Consider the following 19,810-nt stretch of genomic DNA (forward strand, 5'->3'; position numbering starts at 1 on the left):
TTATGAAAAATACCTATTTTATAAAGAACTCCGTGTTTCATAAAATTTGTATCGAGATGTTCGTAAAAAAAATAACAAACAAGACTATGTTTTTAGTTTCTTTAAAAAGTAAAATAACTTAACTTATTAAACAAAAATTAATATGCACGTTAAATTAATTGTTGGAATAAAGCAATAAATATAAACCAATGGCATCAAAAGTGATTGCAAACTAGTTCATTGTGGAGAACCGTTTGCCAAAATATGTCAAACCAAATGTGATTTTTCAATTTTTTAATGTTACACCTGGCAAACCAACCCAAGCTAAGTTTGCTGATGGGAATGGCTAATAACGTAGTGTAGGCAAAACTAGTTTACTGTATGCACAATTTCAAATGTTGTGCAAGCATAGCTAATGTAGTATAGGTAAAACTAATATAATGTAGGTACAACTAATGTAGTGTAGACACGCTTAAATATTGTGTAGTCATAACTAATAATGCATTTTTTGTAAAACTAATGTTGTGTATATTACGATAGCATAGAATCCACAAAAGTACTATTTTTTTTTTCAAATCATGTTAAAGCACGTTAAAAAAAACAAATATTGTATCCATTTCCAAAATGAAAAAATATTAAATGTAGCTAATTATAAATCGTTTATGTTTTGATAATTATAAATGTTTTCAGCTTAATTTTAAGAGTAAGAAATGGGGATTTCATTATTGAGATTATTAATAATTACAAGTTTGTCATTATCAATATGTACCATTGATTTCTCGCAATTGATTAATGCAATCAATTACCCAGATTGATTTCTCACTATAACTTGACTTCTCGCATGAATCATCCCCCGACTTAAGTTCATGCGAAAAGTCATCTTATCGCGAGGATTGCAAGAAATTATCCAACAAATCACAAATTTTCTTTTCTTTTTTCTTTTAATTAAATCATAGGACATGTTGGTAAAAGTTGAATTATTTTATTTTGTTAACTATTAATTTGTTTGGTGGTTTTAATTAATATATGTATTTAATGTTTAAATTTAAAAAACGCTACAACAAATAGACAAATCGCTAAACATATTGACGATATGTGATCACACGCACCCCAAATATTTGAAACTAGATTATTCATATTTAAATTTAAAAACAAATTAATCGTTTAACATTAATATAACTTAATGAGATCCTTTTATTTGATTCCAAATATGTATTTTTTTAGTTAAATTAAAAATTATAAGATCATGTTGACTTCAAAATGAATGATTGATAATATTAGCCAACCTTTTATTTTCTTTTAATTTCTTTATGTTTCAGTTAAGTTTAAAAACACAAAGTTTCCATGCTAATATCCATCTACACATACGACTAAAAAGTTGTTAGTTCCCTTTTATTTTAACCAACACGTAACTAATATTCACCTACGTATAACTCATATTTGTCTACATATAAGTCATATTTTCCCTACACAATGAAATAATAATTACTCTCTAACATGTAATTCACTGAGTTGAAATATTCCTACACAATCCAATATTGGTATTAATATTACTTATAGTGAAATAATCTCTACACAAAAAACAAACACAAGATAATGCTTATAATATATCCTTACACAAAATGATTCTTTTTAAAATCTAAAATCCATTTCAAAAGTATATCCATTTCAAAAACCTTTGCCTTTCTCCATTAAATCGATTTAAACAATTTTTCTTGTTTTGAAAACCCAACTTGAAGATTGATTTTTTTTGGAGTGAGAGAATTAGCTAAAAAAATAGGAGACTATTTAATGAGATTTTAGAAATTGCATTTTAATTTTCAAAATGATTAATGTAAAAAACAAAGTCCACAATGCCCTTCCATAGTTTTTTTTTTATATTCATTACAAGTTTGCCATGGCAATTATAGACCATTGATTAGACAAATCAACGACGTCTCGCAATTATGTATGTATGTATGCATGATATTTTCATGTTTATAGGGGTAGAGTTAGATTCAAATGGGAACTTCAAAAAAAAGTGGGGAATTGAAGAACTAAAATGTCTAGCTATAGCATCTCTCGATGGGGGTGGGGTGTTAGTCATTTTTAGTCGGAGGGGGTGGGGGTGGGTGAGTTTAGGTTTTGCAGGGTTCTTTTTTGGTTTGATAAGGTTATTCGAGATGTAGATAATCAAATAACACATAAGGTGCACCATAAGATTAGATGGATGGTCTAAGATAGAGTTCCCCAGTTCTCCAATAATCTCATCCCTGTAAAGGGTATATATGAAATTGTTAAAAGAAAAAAATTGTTTATTGGTGATCAATAGTTTTTTTTTTTCCTAAGGAAAAGAGATGTGGTTAAAGAGATGTTGTGGTTGAGTTAACCTTGTTTGTGCCAATCAAGAATTAAAACTGGATGCATTTTTGCATGCATGCATGCATGCATATTAGATGGATCGATCCTTACATTCATATATTAGCTTCTTCAAATAGTTGTCTCCGACTCCATAATCGAACGCGGAAGGGTTCAATGATAGAAGTTGAAGAGCTGTCAACCCATCTCCATCTTCCTCCGAAATCAATTTTGGATATATTCCAGTTATAGAAATGGCCAGATCTGTCCGTCCGTCGATATATATGTCGTAAGAGTAATTAAGAGATCATCATCGATTGAATTTAACAACTTAAAACAAACAAACGTACCAAAGTTGTGGCTAAGGATGGCTTCATGTAGTATGGTCGATTTATCACTTCTCCGAAGAAACAGCTCCACGCCTTCTCCTCTCTCCCGCACTTGATCACTGAGGAAATGGAAAATGCGGGACTTGCCATAGCGCACTGCACGAAAGAGAGCCGTCTCTCCCAGCTTGTTGGGCTTCCACAGCAAAGTAGGAGCCCTAAGCAGCATCTCCTTAGCGGCCTCCAGCGTCCGGTTGTTGGTGGCTGTCGAGTGAAGCATGGTGTTCCCCCTGCTGTTTACCCATGCCAGCTTCTCGAATTGGCTTTCATGTAAGGAACGGAGCAGGGCGACGACGAGGTTGTTACGCTTATTGAAACCCGCCATATGAAGAATGGTGTCGCCATGTATGGTTACTACATGAAGCGGCCCATTCGGCAGCCCCTTGCATATCTCAAATACTTTCTTATCTTCTCCATCTATCAGAGCCTTATATAGCTCCATGTTAGTCGTCTTGTCAACATCATCTTCCGATACAATATTCACATTCATTGAATTATTAAACATAGAGATCAGAAGGAGATGGAATTAATTAAGCTCACAACATATATAATGGGATTGGCCGGGTACGTTAATCAATTTATAGGTGCTTACGAATTTAGAGAATAGGGAATCAAGCAAGGCACATATCCTTTAGTTTGCATACAGCTCCTCATATCACATAGCAGCAGAAATTATGCATTTCCCTTTGCGTGTAATTACTAGAAAGAGATCACCCATGAATATGATTATAACGCGAAAAAGAAAAATGTATTACCGCATAAATAAATAAAATACAATATGTAAAATAAATATTATTCCTCTTGTTTGACTCAGAGACCGTGGGTTTGTTGTGGGTCAGGCTGAGTTGAAGGCCGAATCGGACAAAGTAGTTAAACACGAGAAAGCTTGTTTAGGGAATCAATATGTGCTTCTCTCATTTGCTTTTAACACATTCGGTTTTCTGGCCCCGGAGGCTGTGAATTTTCTGAGCATGGTTCAGCGTGTCGTGCATGGTACATTTTCCGCTCCTAAGTCCCAAAGTTTCGCTTTTAGTAGGATAGACTTTGCTATTTAAAAGAGGGTTGCGGTGCAACTTGTTCCCCGTTAGCCTGTCACTTTATGTAATTGTTTTGAGTGCAATGAGATGAAAAGAATGAGTTATATAAAAAATTTTCATCATATATTAGAAAAAAGAATAATCTTCTTACTATTATATTAAAAAAGAAACATATGTGAACAAATGATACCATGATACCATGATAGAGTGTTCACGTAACATAAAATCTTACCATTATGAAGGATATTTCAAATATATTTTCCAACTCAAGTTATTTTGGAAATAACATTAATTATATTATTTAATTGTAAAGTACTCATATAGGGAAAATCTGAGATAGCTAATTCTTAATCAGTATTCATATACTTACACTAATAATTACTATATTTTCTCTTACATAATAATGTATTTTATATCTTGAATGAAAATAAACATGTCAACAACAAAATAATTAACAAAAAGAACAAAACTAACAATCACGGTTGTATTCCAGTTTCTTCATTGATAGAGTAAAAGCTAAAGTACACACAACAATGTATTTATTCAGGAGCTTTCCATAAAATAATTAGTGGCACTGAATTACAAGATTGAACTAGTGCTGAGCAATCATGTAAAATCCGCTTGAGGTGGTTCAACGTTAACACAAGGAGGAAATAAGGCTTCCTTAAGCATCCACACTTTTTCGCAAATGGCGTGAATGAGTAATTTGTAAAGATGCACATAGGAGAACGCGTATACTGTAACCGGGAAGAATGATATTATGTATAAGAAAACATGTGTCCAGCTCTGGCCACTGCTAATGGTTAGTATAAGGGTGGCTGCAAATGCTGCCATCATCATTGACACCGAGAGTATCAACAAAGTGATGCCTAGCAGCAGTTTATTATGAAGAGAGTACCGAAAGTCATTTAAACGAAATGAAGATGTGAGGATGGAAAGGAACACGATAACCGATGTCAAAGAGAATGTGAGCGAAAGGGCGTCTGCAAGAGCAAAGACAATAAAAAAAGGTTTGCTCTTGAGAAGTGGATATCCTGTATTTTGATTCGGGCCTCCGGGCACAGTGTATGCTGCAGCAAAGGCAACCGTGGCTATAAGAACAGCAACAATGGAGCAATTCTTTGCTGTGTCCTTCATCCATTCTTTGGCATTAACCCGTAGTTGTGTTGTTTTCTCAAGAAGCATTTGTTCAGCAGTCTCCCCGTTAAAATTCTGTTGCAGTGTGCTTAACAATGGGCATATGTTTCTCATTTTCTGCACGCGTCAACAAGAACAAGCAGAAACTTAATATATTATGTATGCAAGACATAAATTGACATTAACTAACAACGTACGTACGTACTTCAAACAAGATTAAATGATCTCTGAGAATTATAGCTGGATTTCTGTTGTCTTCCTCGGCTTTGCTATCTTTAGCCTCCACGCTAAACATGTGTAATAGCGAATATCCTTTTATGTCTATCTTTCCTCTTAGCCTTCTGACAGAATGTGCCATATTGATTACAATATCAATGATATCCGTTCTTCGGTATCTAATAGCGACGTGCAGAATGTTGCGCCCTTCCCCATCAATGTGTTCTACCGCCTGTGGGTAGACATCTAGTATTTCCTTGACAATCTCTGTACAACCACCTTTTGTTGCTAACAACAATGGAGTGTCGAGGATAGGGCCAAACTCTTTTTTTTCCGGTTGGCTAACGTTCCCTTCGTATTTGTGGAACCTGGGCCTACTCAGATCAAGTCTGGACATCGTGTTCTTCCATGACTTGTCTTCTTTAACCAATATCTTTACAAGTTTTTTAGCCGATTCACATTTATGCTTTCTCTTTCGAATTTCTTCAATCAATGGTATCCTACTACGTTTTTTTGTGTATATTACTTTTTCTGGACTACAATCAATGTCTGATCATCCACAAATTAATAAAAGTTAGCAAATTAATGATTATACATAAACACATATATACTTACATACATACATAAATACATACATGTGTACATATATAGGGAAATACGGGAAAGAAAACCCATGTGAGTTTAGAAAAATATAGTAACCCACTATGTGGGAGGGATCCTAATTTTGTCTTTTGACTTGATCCCCTCACACATGATATCACCCTCTCTCCTATGTCATTCTTTTTATATCTATCTTCTCGAAAAAAAAACTAGAGCTAAAAAATGCACCGCATCTCCTTCAACCAATGTTTTCAGACCCGGCCCGGACGTCGACCCGAACTCCTTATCGGGTCAAAGGTCGGACCGACCCGGGAGGACGGACCGGTGTTTGACCCGGATGACGTCATAAATAATTTAAATATATATTTACATATATATATAATTCATATACATATAAAAAATAATAATAACAAAAAATAATAATAATGACAAACTTTAATGTTTATTTATGTTTTATACATTGTTTTTTAAATATATGTGATTTATGTTTGATCAGTAGAGACATCAATGAAGCTTGGTTGATTGGTTTATGAGGTAATTATTAAAACTTCTATCTCTGAAATGACCCAAGTTCGAATCCTGGCATGCACATTTCATTTTGGATTTTATAAAAAATGGGTTTTACCGGTCTACCCGCCGGGTCAACCGGTCCGGGCCGACCGCCACCCGTGAAACCCGGCCGGGTTTTTAGAAACGTCCAAAATACGTTAACCCGGCCCGGCCCGGCCGATCGGACCGGGACCCGGTCCCTATACCGGGCCGGGTTAACGTATTTTGGACGTCCCTAACCCGGCCCGGTATAGGGACCGGGTCCCGGTCCGATCGGCCGGGCCGGGCCGGGTTTCAAAACACTGCCTTCAACCAAATTGAAGAACCTTTCAGTGGTGTATGTGTGAGCTTTTAATTGTTGCTTATTTGATGTTTGAAAAACAAAAGCTATTTGACATAGCTCCTTCAAAGGCTAGCTTTAACATGGACCTTTTCAAAAAACAAATAAGCAAGGTTCAAAAGCTTATACAAACACCTTTTTCATCTCTGTTCACCATGTGGATCGTTCTGTCTCTGCTCCTTGCCACACTGAGGGTCGGACATTATGAGTAACGCTTCGGGCGGTACGAGCAATGAGTAAAAATGCACGAGCAACAAGCCGTGTTAGAGTTATCTGGTTTTTTTGCTAAGATTTATTGTATTTAATTTGGGGGTTTTTAATTGATTGTCAATTTTGGAGAAAGTTTCCCCACAAACCACAAATGTGGCCAAAGCGTATCACCAACATATATCAAGGGCTATTCAATCTCAAATATATCATCAACTATTACCCACACATATAGCAAAATTTGTATGTTGTAAATTCCTCGATTTCTTGTAGCGATAGGTTTAGGGTATGGCTATTTCCTTGAAGAACTTTATGATTAATTTCATATATAGCTTTACAAACATCTAAAATATTATATATTCCCAATTTTTAACTATTTTTAAAAGGGCATATATGAGATTTTAAGTTTTTGCATGGTTGTATACACACACACACACACATATATATATATATATATATCTATATAGGTGGGTTAGGTTCAAATAAGAAGTTTGATTTTCCTAAGAAGGCTACGAAGAAGGGTTTTTTAGTCTAACACTTTAATCTCAAAACCCACTTACATTCATTTCAAAAACCTATTTACATAAAACCCACTTACATCTTCACTAATCTCCTACAACCACCACCACCCCACCGCTCACTGCCACCACAACCGTCACCCACCGCCGCCACCTTGCTGGAAAAGTCCGAAAAAACACAATGGAAAACACTATGAAAAACACAATGTAAAAAACACAATGGAAAAAAACACTATGAAAAAAAACATAATAATAAAAACACAATAAAAAACACAATTGTATGACACAATGTAAAAAATACAATGAAAAAAACACAATGAAAAATTCTATTGTATAAGACAATTTTGTAAAACACAATTTGTAAAAAGCCCACTAAATTTTTTTTAATTTTTATATTACAATATGGTACTCATATAAAAGATATAAAGACACTCGTTATTATGGTGAATTTATTTTTCAATAAAAACGTCGTAAAAAAAGTCATGGACGTTTTAAAATGATGGGGGAATTTGACATGTGCCTTATATGTGGAGAGAGAAAGTCAACAAATGTATTATTCCTTTTATGTCATTTCCTTTACGTTCACACTTGATTTCCATACAAACTAATCTCAACCCTTCATATTCAAAATCAATGGACAAGATTACTTCTCATCCTTCCTATAAAAACTATACTTCCTATTATAACATAACCCAATATATATACATATATATATATATAGGGGAATTTCTTTTGAGATTTGAGAATCACTTTGAGTTTTAAGAACTCGAAAGAACTCAACGTAACAAAAAAAATTTTGAATTTTTTTTACATATATGTAGGTTACATGCACGTAAAAAAATTACATAATTTTTTACGCACCAAGTCGACATTTTACATATGTGTAACGGACGTTTAAATTAGTGTAATTATCACTGTACATATTTATTCTTTCTTATACTTTAATTTTTTAATCAAATTTAATCTCAGCCACATAATCTAATCTATTTACTCACTACGTCCCGGTCAAAGTTTCTTAGTTTGAAAAACACAAAGTTTAAGGTGGATTGAATGATTACTTTTTTTGCTAACAAAATAACAACAATGCCCTTGGAAAATGGGTCCACCATATTGTTTATTAATGCTAGTTGTGTGTGCATAAGGGTAAACTTGGAAATTAGCTAATAAATTTTGAAATTAAACATTTGTAATGGGACAAATAAAAAAGGAAATATGAACACTTTTAATGGGACGGAGGGATTAATTAAATATGCAGTTAAGAATGTAGTTCTTATATTTTTAAAACTCAACAAGGTTCTCAAAATATCTCTCCCTTATATACATATATATATATATATGTGTGTGTGTGTGTGAAGTGTATATATGAAATTGCTGGTTTTTTCCAAAAAGAAAAGTGTTGTAGTTGGAGTGAAGTGCATGTGTTAATAAATTAAGAGTTGAAATTAAATGCATGCAAGTAGTATCGATCCTTACAATCGTATATTAGCTTCTTAAAGAAGTTGTCTCCAACTTCATTATCGAATGGGGAAGGGTTCAATGATAGAAGTTGAAGAGCCGTCAACCCATCTCCATCTTCCTCCGCAATCAGTTTTGGATATGTTCTAGTTATGGAAATGGCCAGATCTGTCCGTCCAGATACATACATATATATATGTAAGAGATCATGATCATCGATCGACTTTAACAAATTAAAACGAACGTATGAACGTACCAAAGTTGTGGCTGAGGATGGCTTGATGTAGTATGGTAGACTTATCACTAGATCTCCGAAGAAACAGCTCCGCATCTTCTCCTTTCTCCCGTACTTGATCAACGAGCAAGTGGAAAATGCGGGACTTGCCATAGCGGACTGCACGAAAGAGAGGGGTCTCTCCCCGCGAGTTGCGCTTGGAGAGCAAACAAGGGGCCCTAAGCAACATCTCCCTAGCGGCCTCCACCGTCCCGTTGTTGGTGGCTGTCTCGTGAAGTATGGTGTTCCCACTGCTATTCACCCATGTCAGCCTCTCGAATTGGCTTTCAGGCAAGGAACGGAGTAGGGCGACGACGAGGTTGTTGCGCTTATTGAAACTTGCAACATGAAGAATGGTGTCATCATGTATGGTTAGTATGTGAAACGGACCATTGGGCAACTCCTTGCACGTCTCGAATACCTTGATATCTTCTCCTAGTGATAGAGCGTTATATAGCTCCATGTTAGTCTGGTCAACATCATCTACTTTAGATACAATATTGATATTCATTGATGATGATGATGAATAATTAAGCATCATATATATATATAGTGAAGTGGGCAACATGTACACTGAGACTGACCCGGGTACGCTAATATATATGACCGAAAAGGGAATCCTCGCTCGCTCGACTGATAAGCAAGGCAGGTACTCTAATTTGCTTTTGCTTTTCCTATATTATATGCATACAACGACTACTCATGTCATAAAGCAGAAATTAAGCATTTCCCTTTGCGTGTAGCTATTATTAGAAAGACCATCCATGAATTGAAATTTACACTTCACAAAAGAAAAAAGAAAAAACGAAGAGATGGATGAATATCATTATACTTCAGTAAAAATATGACTAAAATTAAAAAGAAAAGCAAAGCTGTCGGTGGATGAAGCAACAAACACAACAATTTTAGCAAAACAAATAAGAGGTTTAACAAAATTATAGACATCTTTTTTTAGCATATATAAGGCATCCCTCGTTTCAGCCAAATCATATAGCTTCATTTGAGCTTACCGGCTATACAGGCTAAAAGCTTCATCGACGCCTTCATCTCTGATTTCCATGCGTGAAACACTAGAAGCTTGTGAAGCTACAGACTAATTTAGCCAGTAAATCCAACTCAGCTTGCATCGGCCGTTTCACCCAAGATACATGAATATCAGGTGCCACAATAAGTTAATTTTTTCCTTCCCTGAAGGCTAACTTGGAGATAAAGGCCGATTTGGAGATAAAGCAGTAAAGCGTGCTGAATCATTATTTTGGTACATCGATGCTTACCCATCAGTTGTACTAAATCCTTTTCGTTTGCATCAACCCGTATTTTATTTTGGCCCAAAATGTTTCCTAAATTATTTTATTTACAGGCAATTAAGTTTCATTAATCAGATTTAATCATAAAATTAAGTTCTATATAATCAGAGAACTTACAAAGTTTTTCAGTTTGTAACATTCAATATTTTAGGTGGGTTTTATTTAGATATAAATAGGATGCATAAAACTATAGTTATTAGGGTTAGTTTATAATAGAAAGTATAGTTTTTGTAGAAATGATAGAAAGTAATCTTGTACATTAATTTTGAACATGGAGGGTTGAGATTAGTTTAGTGGGAAATCAAGTGTGAACATAAGAGGAAGGGTATAAAAGGAATAACACATTTGTTGACTTTCTCTCTCTACATGCAAGGCACATGCCAAATTCCCCATCATTTTTAAACGTCCATAACTTTTTTTAGGACGTTTTTTATTGAAAAACAAATTCACCATAATAAGGAGTGTTTTTTTTATCTTTTATATGAGTACCATATTGTTATATAAAAATTGAAAAAAAAATAATGGGTTTTTTACAAATTGTGTTTTACCAAAATTGTGTTTTACAAAATTGTGTCATACAATAGTATTTTTCATTGTATTTTTTTTCATTGTGTTTTTTCCATTGTGTCATATAATTGTGTTTTTTATTGTGTTTTTAACATTGTGATTTTTACGTTGTGTTTTTCGTAGTGTTTTCCATTGTGTTTTTTCGACGACCGTTTTCCGTTGACTTTTTTTCGGCTACTTTTCGGTGAATTTTTCGGAGATTTTTGCGGCGAAATTTCTCGGGGATTGTTTTCCAGTGACTTTCCGACGACTTTTCCGGTGAAATTTTCCGGCAAAATTTCCATAGACTTTTCCGGCGAGGTGGTGGCGGTTGTGATGGCGGTGGAGTGGTTGTGGTTGTAGGAGATTAGTGAAGACGTAATTGGGTTTTATTTAAGTGGGTTTTTTAAATTAATGCAAGTGAGTTTTGAGATTAAAGTATGTGAGTTTTGATATTAAAGTGTTAGACTAAAATACCTTCATTCCTGGCCTTTTTAGAAAAATCAAACTTTTTCTTTGAACCTAATCCATAGTTATTAAATAAATATAATGATTGAACAAATTAACTAGCACTTTATAAATGTATAAGTCATAAATAAAAGTCTGGATTTCACGATTGTAGAATATAACTTTATTATCTATATATATATTTTTGTATTTGAAATCTCAAATTGCTCGATCGGTACTCATATTGTGTTTTATTTTTGAATCAGTTTAAATAACATGCAGTTTCACGCTATAACTAAACGTGGTCAATTGTTTAATTAAAAATTAAAACGGTGATCAAAATATATAATAGAAACTCAGTGCTCCTCTAACTATATATATTTCTAGGCAATTTGGAATTCTTGTGGCCGGTTGTCTATGTGAGAAAATTCTTTGGTCTAGTTATGGAATCCGTGTTTTCGTTAAGAAAACAAAATCATTTAATTGCCACATCATTTAAATATCTTTTCCACAAAAGTGGGTTACACGATTTTAAATAAATAAAATTAAATGGGAGAAATTTCATATGAAAAATGATAAAGAAGTTTAGAATGTTGATATTTCTTTGTCTCCTAGCTAGTTTCTAATGCAAGGCATATATAACACAACTCATGTCATTGTCACACAAACACATATATAGTACGTAAGTAAAAAGGCGTTTATTCAATGCACAGGATCATATCATGCTCTACAAATATATGTTAGAAATTTTATACAGAAAGATCACATTTGAAAACGAAATTTATAACAATTATTTAATGGCCCAAAATATAGCTATACGTTAATGAAACTATTTAAAAGTTGACCAGTTTAAACAATATTCTCATGTATCAATATGAACTTGAAAACCAAAGATACGTGTGCCTCGAAAACCATCTAAGGCTGGTACGTGTGCCTCGAAAATGCATACACTGTATGCATTTTTTGTGTTGAATTAATGTACATAGTTGAAATTCACTGCGTAACTTGGCTTCACAAATAGTACCATTCTTATAACATCGATCAAACGAAGATTATGCTAAAGTAAATAGTAATTATCCTCCGTTGTATATATTAATGTCCCTTTTTGTTTAGTTGGCAATGGGATCCTATCAAATTTTCGATCTTACTGATTAATAATAAGAGTATGAATTAAACTTAATGAAATGCATGCATCCACTAGACAAAATATGCTTATTTTACTCCTACATTGAAAAGGGAAACTACCATCGAAAGTCAAAACTGACTATTGTAGTGGAGCATACAAAATACCATCCAAAAACCTAACTTTATTCAACCCTAGACTTCCATGGTCGCAAATATCAAACTCAGTTACGATGTTTCCCCCTATAAGTACATGATTTCAAATATCAGACCTTTCTATATTAATTCCACAATACATCTCACTATCCTTTTCTTTCTAAAACATCATGACCACCAGCATAAAGAAAATCTTGATCACACTAATAATTCTAATGGCTTTGGCCGTTAATCTTTCCGCAACGCCTATTGAAGACGATGAGGAAGATATTTTTTCTACCTCTGGTTCCCTTAGAGGACGAGTCGGTTCCTTGCCCAACACTCAATTAGGGGATTGTTGAAATGCAATAAGAACCCAAGGTTGTGCCGGGCAAAAGGAAGCCCGGGGCCAGATTGTTGCAAAACAAAATGTGTAAATGTTAAGATTGATAAACAAAATTGTGGGCTTTGTGGGAAAAAATGCAAGCACCCAAGAGATTTGTTGCAAGGGAAAATGCGTTAACTTGATGGAAGACAAACATCATTGCGGAGGGTGCAACAATAGATGCAAGAGAGGGAATTCTTGCGTTTATGGAATGTGTAGTTATGCATAAGAGAGAAAACAAATGTGTGTTTTAATTGCAAATAGCAATTCATTTTATTTAATTTAATGTGACAGAGTCGATATGTAACTAATTAAGCTCGTTGATAGCTCAATTGGTTACATTATAAATTCATTAAAGTCATTTATCTTGAATAATACTTTATCTCAAGTAAGTTTAATCATATAGCGTTATTGTTTTAGTCACTAGAAATGTGTAACGGTATACAATTTTAAATTTACAATTATTTGACGTAGTGGTACATATTGACTAGAATATTATAAATCATTTCCAATACAAGGAGAATGTGATATTTAGAATGAATATTTAATAATATTATACGTTTACAACAAGGTTCACTATATTGAAGTGTTAGAACATATTAGATCACTGATCGATCCATCAGGCCTTGTAATAATATGATAAAATATAAATACAATGCCTAAGAAAGGTTCTAACGAATTCATAAACCTTTCATTCAGATTTAATTCTGAGGTAGCTCACCTAATTAACCAATTAAACCATCAATCCTTCTACCACCGGGGTAGGTAAATAGCCTTAATTTACAACACATAATCACTAACCTAAAGATGGTTCTATCAACGTGTTATTTACAAAACCACAAGGATTAAACATATAATAAGTTAAATATAGATAATCATACAAATCATAAGAGTAAAAAATAAGACTTTACTAAAATCAACAAAGGTTCACAATCAAGTCAAACAATATCAAAAATCATTTAAACCCAGATGATACGAACAAGTTTAGCTTCACATAATGTATGAAAAGAAAACAAACAGTAGAAAAGACATAAGCATCATAAAATCAAAAGGAATAAATTGTATATGGCAGCGAATCCGCTAATCTTCACTTCCAAACCAAATGCGTCATTCCTAGAACAAAGTTAAAATCGCTTTCAATAGTATATTAGAGGCTTAATTAGACATCGAACACATGAATAATGGACGTCATTTGTGTTTAAATACTTGATTTTTAGGGTTTCGCGAGCGCGGGATACACCTGTATGATATCACATGGCCCCTGCCGGGAGATTATATATCAGTTAAACATGTCGGCCACAAGATGTAGATTTTTTTTTGAACAAATGACTTTCGAATACGGCTCATGTGGCTCCAAAAAGTCTTCAATCAATCAATCAATCAATCATACCCAGTAAAATCCCACCGACAGCAGAGCTATAGGTAGGGTCTGGGGAGGGTGGGATGTAGGCACACCGTACCTCTATCCAAAGGAATAAAGAGGTGGCTTCCAGAGAGACCCTCGGCTCTAAGAACATGTGTATGAAGCAAAAAAAGGAAATCAAAGTTTAACAGTTATATAAAAAACTACTACTAATTATAATAATATTAATAAAAAGGTCACAGTTTAACCGCAATATAAGAGCTAATAATAATAATAATAATAATAAAATATGTAAGGGAAATACCATTATGGTATTAAAAAGTCTTGTTCTTTGCAAATTTTCACGTCATGTTCTGCACTTGCTCCGTTAGTTTTCTTCCAAAATACTCTTCTTGAACACCATCCAATTCTATAAATTCACAATATGAACGATCAAGTACCATATTTGTAGAGAAAAAACTCATTAAATGATGAACAAATTTAATAATTGTTAAATTTAAGTTAAATTGCAAAAAATAATCAATAAATTGCTACTAAGTTTAAACCGATTTAACATTAATAAAATTTATATAGGATGAAACAAATAATAAAACTTGAATGCATTTGAGAAAAAGAAAAAATTGGAATCATATTTAGTACGTTACTAGCTTTTCTAGAATTTGTGTTTGTTTGACTTCCGAAAATAATGGTCAAAGTACGTAATAGAAACTAATTAAGTGCTTCTGTAACTATATATCTCTCTCGTCAATTTAGGATACAATTCTTTGGTCTTACGGAATCCGCGTTTTTCATGAAGAAACTGGCATATAGTTTAATTTTCTAGAGATGACACTTTAATATCATTCATATAAAAGTGGCTTAAACAATTAAAGTTAAATGGGAGTAATATCCTTCATATTTGTCATATTTCAAAACTTACAAAGTTCATTTGAAAAGATAACTAATAAATAGATTCGAAATACATATATCTATCATAGAACCTGTATATATAAACAGTTGAGCAAAAAACACTTACGATGAGCGCGCGACTATATGGTTGTAAATTTATCTATATATACGTATATGGTTGTATATTATGTATTCCTTGTTGTATTCAAGATAGCTAGTTACCACAATGCCAATCAAAAACAAGCAATTGGCTTTTCTTTTTTTACATGCGGATTATCATCAAAACATTATCATTATCAGGTTGTAAGTTCGAAGTACCATCACTTAGAAGCAATCATCAATGTTTTAAAGCAATAAGTTTAAAATAATAGTCTTCGTTGGTATTTATGTATGCATGCATGGGATGTGTATAATGTAATCCATAAACAACGAGCTCGTATGATAATAATCTATGTGTGCCTTAAATCTAATATCTTTTTTGGATTGCAAATAAAATTATAAAAAAAGCGTTGAGAGTTTGTACTACGTACTAGAGTAGATTACCGAGCCTCAATTTGATCTTAAATCTTGTTGGAAAAGTTACGTGTTCGTGTGTGCGGAGCCTCGTTAGGATCTTACTAAGCAAAATATAACAAAGGAATGTTCCTCTTTAAAATTTGTTTCATTTTGAACACGTTTTGTGGTGATTACGTTATCGGCTATGTCGCTATGACTAGCCTTGTGCATCCAATAACACTTGAGAAAACCACTTATTACTAGCTAGCAAAACTATTGTGCTAAAGCCATTCTAGATTATAATAAAAATTAATGCCCCTCTCTGTTTAGTTGGCAAGCATCCTATCAAATTTCCAATCCTAAAAAAATGTTACTCCTATTTGGAAAACGGAAAATAACATCCAAGTCAAAATTGACTATTTTTAGTGGAGCCTTAACTTGCTACAAAAATACCATCCAAAAACCTAACTAATTTATTCAACCCATGACAGCCTAACTCAATCGATCACTTCCAATGTTTCCCCCCTATAAGTACGTACATTTCGATTAGTCTGTCTCATCCATAACCCAAATCTTTCTCTATTCAACAATTCATCTCACTCACTTTTACTTATTATCTATAATGAATACTAGCATCAAGAAAATCTTGATAACCCTAATCATTCTAATGGCTTTAGCCATTAACATTTTTGCAACACCAATTGAAGACGATGGCGAGGTAGTTAGTTCTTCTTTTGGTTCACTTAGAGGGGCAAACCGGTTCCTTGCCCAACACTTGAGGGGCCAGTTGAAATGCAACAAAAACCCAAGGCTATGTCGGGCAAAAGGAAGCCCTGGGCCAAATTGTTGCAAGACAAAATGCGTAAATGTCATGACTGATAAACAGAATTGTGGGCTTTGTGGGAAAAAATGCAAGCACCAAGAGATTTGTTGTAAGGGAAAATGCGTTAACTTGATGACAGACAAACGCCATTGTGGAGGGTGCAACAATAGATGCAAAAAAGGCCATGCATGCGTTTATGGAATGTGCAGTTACGCGTAAGAGAGAAAACAAATTTGTGTATTAAGCGGCAAATAGCAATTCAATTCATTTAAAATTTCTTGTGATGGAGTGGATATGTAACTAAGCTACCTTGATAGCTTGACCGAGCCTCTTAACGGTCATTTATTTGTTTTTCTCATAAATTCTAGCTATTTGTATTTTGTTTTGAATAAAAATTGTCCCAGATAAGTTTAATAATCATAGACCTTATTTCTTTTAGCCAGTTGAAATACGAAGTAGTACATAATACTGCATGTGATTTCCAAACCTATCTAAGCTCCATATAGACACAATTCTAGAATCATTTCATTGTAAATGAACTAGGTGTTATCCTGGCGCGTCGCGCCAATGTATCTTTGTTATAATTGTTTCTCCATTTAGTTAGGCGGGCGGTTGCGTCGGTGTACCTTTATTGTAGTTGTTGCTCCGTTTACCTAGGCAGTGGGTGTGATTTATTAATTGTTACAAAAGTTCATTCCATTTATGGTGCTATGTTTAGCTAGGCAAATTGGTGTACGTTTAACACAAACGCTTATCGTCTATATCCCACCTTGAAACAATCGCGCGTCGGTCACACGATTCAAACACATAAAACATAGTACGTTATAATAACTTATCACCACACCACATTTTCCATTAGTTGATTTAGTAAATTTTTATAAATACAAAAATCTATTTTTATTTAAAAAAAACCACAAAATTGAACCCAAAAAAAAAACAGGTTATGAGAAACAAGGTTCGAACTCCGAACCCACCAATTGGTACAAGACTACACTACCATCACACCAACTTCCATTGTCTTTACTGTTGTTTCTTTCAAATATTAAATACCAAAACAGATTTCAAAATATTAAAAAAAAAACAGAAACTTAATGGCTGTTGACAGCCATTGATTAGACCTCCTCAAAATCTTTTTAGCAGCAAGTTTTGCTTTAATATATATAGTACAATTTAAACACGTAAAATTTTGCGTTTCTACAAAATGACAAAGCAAACTGTTTTATCAGTTAAGATGTACGTGTAGATAGGGAGGTTGTTTGGGAACCACAAAAATAAGAAACCTTGGAATCATAAGATTTATATGTAGAGGAGAAGTATACTTTGAAAACCCTCTTTAGTTGAGAAAACGCGTGAAAGCCCCATATAACATCGTTTTTTTTTGTTACATGTAATATATGTTGTTACATTTAATACAAAAATCGAAAACATAAAAAAAATGTTTTGTTATTTTTTTTTACATTTTTTTAGTAATTTTTATATATGTTTTCAGGAGAGAGAAAATATAAATAAACTTTTACATTTTTTATTAACTTTAATTGTGGATCACAGGATTAATTTTTAATTAAAAACATGTCGTTGACAATATGTTTTTAGAGTTTTCATAACTCAAATGGATTTTTATCTAACCTAACCCTGTATGTAGAAACTCATTTTTATATACAAAAATATTATTTTTACGTAATTTTCTTTAAAGTTTTATATATAAACACACTTAGAAGGTGTTACAATGATAAAAGAAAAGGAAAAAAACAAGAAAAAAACACAACTTTGTACTAACTTTTATGCAAATGTTTACATACGCACACGTGGGGCACAAACATATAAAGTATGTGTGTATATATAATGAAATAAGCAAAAATAAATTCCAATATTACCTTAGCTAATTAATTCTTAAATATTCTATTTAATTACCAATTTGACATTGTTATTTTGATAATTGATTAAATGTTCTAGTGATTGATCTCTCTTCTCGCACTAAAAATTTTTTCTCGCGTAAAGTTAACTTGATCTATACCATTAATATAAAGCACGGACAAGATTGAAGATATATTTACATACTTTCAAGACTTTAACTAATTACAATTTTAAAACATATGGAAGGATCTTTTAAAAATAAATCTTCATAGCACATTCAAGTTTAATGCAAGTTTAATTTTTCTTTTAACGTCAATAACTGTTTTGTATGTCATTTTTTTTTAAATTTACACCATAATATAAAGATTTTGTTCAATATGAGAACGATGTTTTCATATAAAAATTAGAAATAATTACGTTTTAACTGATTTTTAGTTAATTTACTAATGTCTTTTTTCTTTCAAATACAACATTATAAATCATCAACCTAATTAGTTGTGTTGCCCAACACATTGCGCTGGCACACATCTAATGTGCATTCCATCTAAAGGTATTAGTTGATTTAGGTATCAATTTATAGATTATGTTTTTGGGTAAATCAAGCATACAATTAATGAAAGTTGTGTTCTATAGTGTATTTGTGGACATATATTTTACCCATACTTTTAGTAATTTTTCAAAAGTGTCATTTCTTTGTTAGTGAACTTTTGACTGGTTTCTTACACTTATAACATCTGTATTAAACTTTTAAATTTGACGGGAAATCATTATTATACTTTTACACATTTGTAAGGTTTACTTCTTAGTATTAAGTTCATTTTCATTTGGAAATTTCATAAGCACTTTGCAAATTTATCGATCATTGGTTTTTAGTTTTTCTATTTACCATGCACCTAGAATAGTGCTTATGTAAATTGCAAAAGCTAACCAAATTTCATCAATCCTTTTTAGGGCTTGCAATTGACACGACATGAATCTACACGGGTTTTACGTGCAGGTATGACCTTAGCAGGTTTCGTGCACTAAGCAGGTAGACACGAATCGACCTGTTAATATTTGTGTCTAAACAAGTAAAATACTCATTTACCTGTTAAGTATCCGTTAGTACCTCACTAGATCATTTTATAAATAAAAATATATAATACCATAATATGTTATATACCCTAAATAGTTAACCATAAATTTTTATACCAAACAATTGAGCACGACGTATATAATACCCATCCAACACCAAGTAGACGGCGCACAAACGCCTCCGATTCCCCCTCTCCGTAGCTCGGGTAGTTCGGTGGTTTCCCTCCACATATCCGATAGTTTCAGCCCTTCAATTCTTCAGTCTACCTCTCCACGTCTCCGATTCTCCAGCAGTTCGGCCTTCTTTCATGTCACAGCCCCGACCCCTATACCCTG

At 33.2% G+C, this 19,810-nt stretch overlaps 1 protein-coding gene across 1 annotated transcript; it reads right to left on the minus strand.

Annotated features, from left to right (window-relative positions):
• Window positions 1–4,345: 4,345 nt before the first annotated feature.
• On the minus strand, window positions 4,346–9,498 carry LOC143611432 (uncharacterized). The gene is made up of 4 exons (XM_077085634.1): window positions 9,018–9,498; window positions 8,780–8,929; window positions 5,082–5,641; window positions 4,346–4,993 (listed from the first exon to the last, which is right to left on the minus strand). Exons 1-4 carry the CDS (start codon window positions 9,496–9,498, stop codon window positions 4,346–4,348), a joined length of 1,839 nt encoding a protein of 612 aa, XP_076941749.1.
• Between the last annotated feature and the right edge of the window lie 10,312 nt (window positions 9,499–19,810).

This window comes from Bidens hawaiensis, unplaced genomic scaffold (genome assembly GCF_021521415.1).
Source record: "Bidens hawaiensis isolate Kalapana, Puna unplaced genomic scaffold, B.hawaiensis_p1.1 tig00002236_1, whole genome shotgun sequence".
NCBI classification, from domain to species: Eukaryota; Viridiplantae; Streptophyta; class Magnoliopsida; order Asterales; family Asteraceae; genus Bidens; species Bidens hawaiensis.